The sequence below is a fragment of the Otolemur garnettii genome, unplaced genomic scaffold, assembly GCF_000181295.1.
Source record: "Otolemur garnettii isolate 467f Iridium unplaced genomic scaffold, OtoGar3 scaffold00237, whole genome shotgun sequence".
In the NCBI taxonomy this organism is placed as follows: domain Eukaryota; kingdom Metazoa; phylum Chordata; class Mammalia; order Primates; family Galagidae; genus Otolemur; species Otolemur garnettii.
In genome coordinates, this window is record NW_003852632.1 from 142,251 (window position 1) to 148,481 (window position 6,231).

A 6,231-nucleotide genomic window follows, 5' to 3' on the forward strand; every position below is an offset into this window, starting at 1 on the left:
GGATTCGAACCTGCCACCTTAGGTGTATGTGGCTGGCGCCTTAGCTGGTTGAGCTACAGGCGCCAAGCCAAAAGATGTGCCTTAATTATGTGAGTATGAATCTGAAAATGCTGCTGAGTTACTGTCTATAAGATTTGTCTAACACATTCAAAGCAATATAAGTAGAATTGCCTTATTTTCAGAGAATTTTAGGAATATTCATTTAAATATTTATGTAAATCAGAAGAAAGTTCCTTGACTTTATAAATCTAATTTATCAACACTTCAAATATAGGAGAACGTTACACACAAAGTGAGAGGCAGACATTTTCCAATCACAGATACAGAGAGAGCTATTTATAGCTACATTTCTGCAACTTGAGCCGAAAGCTGAGTGAGACGCACAGCATTGAGGAGTCCAGATATCCAAGAGCTGTTTTTCCAGGGGTACTTAAAATTTTTATTTGAGCTGAGAAAGAAAAAAAGACTAAAATCAAGATTTGCTTATCACTTCTGGCTCATCAGAGAGTAGATCTCTAACACATACTGGATACTGGTAGAAGGTCACCAAATGGGCCACAAAATCGTGGAAATGGGAAGAGCTGAGAGAAGCAGAGGGAAGGTCCTGCTGCCCTAAGGGCTCATTCGGCAGCCCAGAGAGGATGTCCTGGGGTGAACCACTCTGAGCAGTGCAGTACAGCCCACCTGGCTCTGGCCTGGGCATCTCAGCACTGTGAAGTTATGACTGTGCAGCTGCAAAATGACCACATCACAGATTTTACATAATTCAGCAGTTAATAAGGGAAATCATAAAATGTTACAGGTGGTTCCCCTAATCTGAGTCTGATCACAAGAAAACATTAGACAAGGGCTAGGCATGGTGGCTCTGGTCTGCAATCCTAGCACTCTGGGAGGTTGAGGTGGGTGGATTGCCTGAGCTCATAGGTTCAAGACCAGCCTTAGGAAGAGGAAGACCGTGTTTCTAAAAACAGCCAGCCATTGTGGCGGGTGCTTGGAGTCCCAGGTACTCAGGAGGCTGAGGCAAGTGAATCGCTTGAGCCCAAGAGTTTGAAATTGCTGTGAGCTATGACATGAGGGGACTCTACTGAGGGCAACAAAATGAAACTCTTTCTCAAAAAAAAGAAAACATTATAAAAACCTGGACAGAGGGACAGTGTTTAATACAACATTTTTAAATGTCCAAATTGTGAAATTCAAGGTAATACTGAAAAATGGCCTTTGTCTAAAAAAGGCTAAAGAGACATCAACTAAACGCAACCTGTTGGGTGGCGCCTGTGGCTCAGTGAGTAGGACACTAGCCCCATATACCGAGGGTGGCAGGTTCAAACCTGGCCCTGGCCAAACTGTAACAACAACAAAAATAGCCGGGCATTGTGGAGGTTGCCTGTAGTCCCAGCTACACAGGAGGCTGAGGCAAGAGAATCACCCAGGCCCAAGAGCTGGAGGTTGCTGTGAGCTGTGATGCCATGGCACTCTACTGAGGGTAACAAAGTAAGACTCTGTCTCTAAAAATAAATAAATAAATGAATGAATAAATGCAACCTGTCCAAGTCAGCTCTGCATGGCTCTGAGGAGCAGAGGCTGCACTGTCTCATGTTGGTGTCCTGATGTGGACAGTGGCACGGCTGTGACGGGGGAAGAGTATCTCTGTTGTGGGAAGTGCATGCTGAAGCACTCGGAGTGCTGGGACATCAGGTTGGGGACTTCCCTCCAGTATTTCAGGGGAGAAGACTCCTGGTAAGTGCCCAGGTTTTCTGTAAATTTATGATTGCTTAAAAAAATAAAGTAACTTCTGAGGGAATTTTTTTTTTTTTTTGAGATAGAGCCTCCAGCTGTCCCCCTGAGTAGAGTGCGGTGGCATCACAGCTCACAGCAACCTCTAGCTCCTGGGCTCAAGTGAGTCTCCTGTCTCTGCCTCCCAAGTAGCTGGGACCACAAGCGCCCGCCACAATGCCCAGCTAATTTTTGGTTGCAGCCGTCATTGTTGTTTGGCGGGCCCAGGCTGAATTCGAACCTGCCACCTTGGGTGTATGTGGCCGGTGCCTCAGCCACTTGAGCCACAGGCGCCTAGCCTAAGGGAATATTTTAAGACTAAATATTCTTGTTTTTTTTTTTTTTTTTAACTTTTGCCATAGTACTTTTAGAGTCCATTGATATTCCTCCTGAATCAGTTATTATTGTAACCCCCTGTGATAGTTACAACATGGTGATTTTTCTACCTTCATCATTTCCTTCATCCTTGTTGGCATTCTACTGTAAGAAATAACTTTCCCTTTCCCTCTGTTTATTAATCTGTATTATTAGGGACTTGAGGATTCTTTTCTTGCTCGGTGGATCTGGTCTTTTGCCATCATGCTTGATGTTCATGTTTAGATTGCTCAGGTCTGAGTATGAGGAGTGGGTGCTGCTCCTGCATCACCAGGACCCTGGGCTCTTGTATGTGTGGCTCTGTCAAGCCTTGAAGTCAGCCACCTCTGTGGGGAGCCCTGCTCATTTGGCAGACGATGGCGTTTAAAAACAGGACAACCACTATTAATATTTTTTGTTCTAGAAACTTAATGATTTAAAATTAGGATTTCAGTGTTTCTATTTGTCAGTGTAATGTGTTCTTCCTGATATTTATCAAATAATGAATGCTATTTAAAAGTGATATTTGGGCTCGGCACCTGTAGCTTAAGCAGCTAAGGCGCCAGTCACATACACCAGAGCTGGCGGGTTTGAATTCAGCCCTGGCCTGCCAAATAACAATGACAACTACAACTAAAAAACAGCTGGGCGTTGTAGCAGGTGCCTGTAGTTCCAGCTACTTGGGAGGCTAAGGCAAGAGAATCACTTAAGCCTAGGAGTTGGAGGTTGCTGTGACCTATGATGCTGTGCCACTCTACGGAGGGCAACAGCTTGAGGCTCTATCTCAAAATAAATAAATAAAACTGATATTTGATGGGTTTAGCACAGTGACTCACACCTGTAATCCCAGCACTCTGGGAGGCCAACGCTGGTAGATTGCCTGAGTTCAGGAGTTCAAGACCAGCCTGAGCAAGAGTGAGACCTCCATCTCTAAAAATATAGCTGGGCATTGTGGCGGGCGCCTATACTGGGAAGCTGAGGCAGGAGGATCCACTGGAGCCCAAGAATTTGAGGTGCTCTGAGTGCATGGCACTCTACCCCGGTTTAGAAAGTGAGACACTGTCTCTAAATAAACAAACAAAACAACTGATGTATGTTTGTTATTGGTAGATGAGACCAAGAATAACTGGGAATTGTCAGCACTTTCTCGGGCTGCCCAGAAGGGATTTAATAAAGCTGTGTTAAAGCACCTGAAAAGGACAAAGAACACGTCATTGGTAAGAAACCCTTTATAATTTCTTTACCTTAAATAACTCAGAGATCAGATTCTGATGCTTATAGAAAGTAAACATTTTCGTTTAAAATGTTATTTTTTCATACAAATTAAGAGTACAATGTAGAAGCAATTTCAATATACAGTAGAGGTAAGTTGACTATCCGAGGCACTGTAACATCTGGTCAACATACAGAGGTGGTCAGCGCAGGGAGCTGGGCCTTCTGTGCTGACAAGTGCACATGGTGCATATCTGGTCTATGAGAATCAGGTCAACTTACAGCGGTCATCAGTATAGGGAGGTGGTCAACTATGGAGTTTCACTGTATTTTTAGCAATTAAAATATAAACTGTTGGGCGGTGCCTGTTGCTCAGTGGATAGGGCGCTGGCCCCATTATATCAAGGGTGGTGGGTTTAAACCTAGCCCCAGCCAAATTGCCACAAAAAAACAGCTGAGCGTTCTGGCGGGCTCCTGCAGTCCCAGCTACTCAGGAGGTAAGAGAATTGCCTTAGCCCAGGAGTTGGAGGTTGCTGTGAGCTATGATGCTATAGTACTCTACTGAGGGCAATAAAATGAGTCGCTTTGTTTCTTAGAAATAAATAAATAAAATAAAATAAAAATAGAAACTGTTAACTAATTGGTTTATTGTCTTTTTGTATTTGTGCCTTCCCTCAAATGTATTTAGTGGATAATAAAAGGTAAAATGGTTCCTATTCAGCAGACAAGTGAGAATACTGATAACATGGACATTTAAGAGTTTTGTTTACTGATTCACTCTTAAATGTATCATTTTATCCATTTCAATTCATGTTATAGTCTTTTGGTGATAATTTTTTGAGACCAATTATTTTGACATGAGCCATCTGATATAATTGGAAAAAAAGATTTAAATAGGGGCAGTGCCTGTGGCTCAGTGGGCAGGGTGCTGGCCCGATATGCTGAGGGTGGCGGGTTCAAACCTGGCCCCAGCCAAACTGCAACAAAAAAATAGCCAGGCATTGTGGCGGGCACCTGTTGTCCCTGCTACTCAGGAGGCTGAGGCAAGGGAATCTCCTAAGCCCACGAGTTGGAGGTTGCTGTGAGCTGTGTGGTGCCAGGGTACTCTACCATGGGCAATAAAGTGAAACTGTCTCTACCAAAAAAAGAAGATTTAAATAGAGAAAACTAGTTAGAATACGGAAAATATCTATTTTTGGTACAAAGTAAAAATTAAAATTTGAAAAACTTTTTCCTGTCTAAAACTGGTAATACAGATTTGAAAATCAATTCATCCCACCTAATTTTTGACAGTTTTTGATTGACAAAATTGAATGAATAGAATGGTGGTCTGAAATTGTCGTGTAATTTCATTACACATAAACTTAGGAAGATAAAATTGCTTGAGCATATCTCTAATTTTGCAAATAAAATTTCTTTATAGATATACAATGCCATTTCCCTAGGACTGTGGAGCTCAAATGTGGGCCTCTGGGTACAAGGCCAGGGTGTTATGACGGGGAACCCTGGGTCCTTAGCATTTTCTTGATATTTGACCTTGAGCACAGGTGTTTTCATGTGCTGTATGTTAAAGCCTCATGCAGTATGATAGCTTCTGGGGGAAAGTGCTGTGACACTTGGACCTGAGAGCTGATGTAGCCACTTTCTTCACGGACATCATATTTTTTACTTATTTATTTTTTGGACAGAGTCTCACTATGTTGCCCTCAGTAGAGTGCTATGGTGTCACAGCTCACAGCAACCTCAAACTCTTGGGCTTAAGCTGCTCTCTTGCCTCCGCCTCCTAAGTAGGTGGGACTACAGGCACCTGCCACTACGCCTGGCAATTTTTTGTGGGGGGGAGGGTTGCAGTTGTCATTGTCCAGCAGGCCCTGGCCAGGCTTGAACCCACCAGCCTTGGTGTATGTAGCTACCACCCTACTCACTGAGCCATGGACAACATTTTCACTTGATGTGACAAGTGGCAGACACACTGTGGTTCTCAGTCCTGGCTGTCTGGCAGATATTTCTTTACAATGAGCTTGCCACTTAAAGAAAAACATCTGAAATGTCTGTTGCCAATGGTAAAATTGAAGTTCTTAAGCAAAAGTTAAAACTTTTGAAAACTTGTAGCAATCATATTGACAGCTCTTGTTACTTAAAAGAATTTTCCAGTGAGGTTAGTAGTGCTATTTACAAATCTTTTCTGCATATAGAATGAAAAGTGCCAACACTTGGAAGATCTGCATAATCTATGAACTAGTGTTTTCAGATGAGTAATACATGATGTTGCCAAACAACATATGGGTAAAAAATACATTTGAAGTGCAAGATAAATGGATTTTAACATAATAGAGTATATAAAGTTCATGGATAAGAGTACAGATTCCACATTGTAACTGCCACTGGTTCAGTTTTGGTATGATATCAAAGAAGAATAACCACAATTATCTAAAAAGACTACCTAAATGCTCTTCCCTCTTCCAGTTACGTGTCTGTGTGACAGGCTGATCAAACCCCAGTACTGCTAGAGCCATCTGCCAGTTGAGCCAGACTGTAATGGGGTCTGCACTAATGAGAAACAGGGCTACTCTTCTGAGGGTTTTTGTTTGGAAAATACAGTTATTTTTTATAAATGTATGTCATTTGGGGCAGCTCCTTTGGCTCAGTGGGTAGGGCACTGGCCCCATATACTTACTAAGGGTGGCAGGTTCAAACCCAGCCCCAGCCAAACCGCAACAACAACAACAAAAAATAGCTGGGCATTATGGTAGGCGCCTGTGGTCCCAGCTACTTAGGAGGTTGAGGCAAGAGAATCGCCTAAGCCCAGGAGTTGGAGGTTGTTGTGAGCTGTGACATCACAGCACTCTACCAAGGGTGATAAAGTGAAATTCTGTCTATTAAAAAAAAAAA

At 42.9% G+C, this 6,231-nt stretch overlaps 1 protein-coding gene across 1 annotated transcript in view; it reads left to right on the plus strand.

Annotated features, from left to right (window-relative positions):
* Positions 1 to 6,231, plus strand: part of PRKDC (protein kinase, DNA-activated, catalytic polypeptide) — a 186,463-nt gene that overhangs the window by 36,289 nt on the left and 143,943 nt on the right. Inside the window, exon 22 of the mRNA XM_023508282.1 lies at positions 3,238 to 3,344. Within this exon, the coding sequence (XP_023364050.1) occupies positions 3,238 to 3,344 (107 nt within the window). The remainder of the gene's footprint in view (positions 1 to 3,237; positions 3,345 to 6,231) is intronic.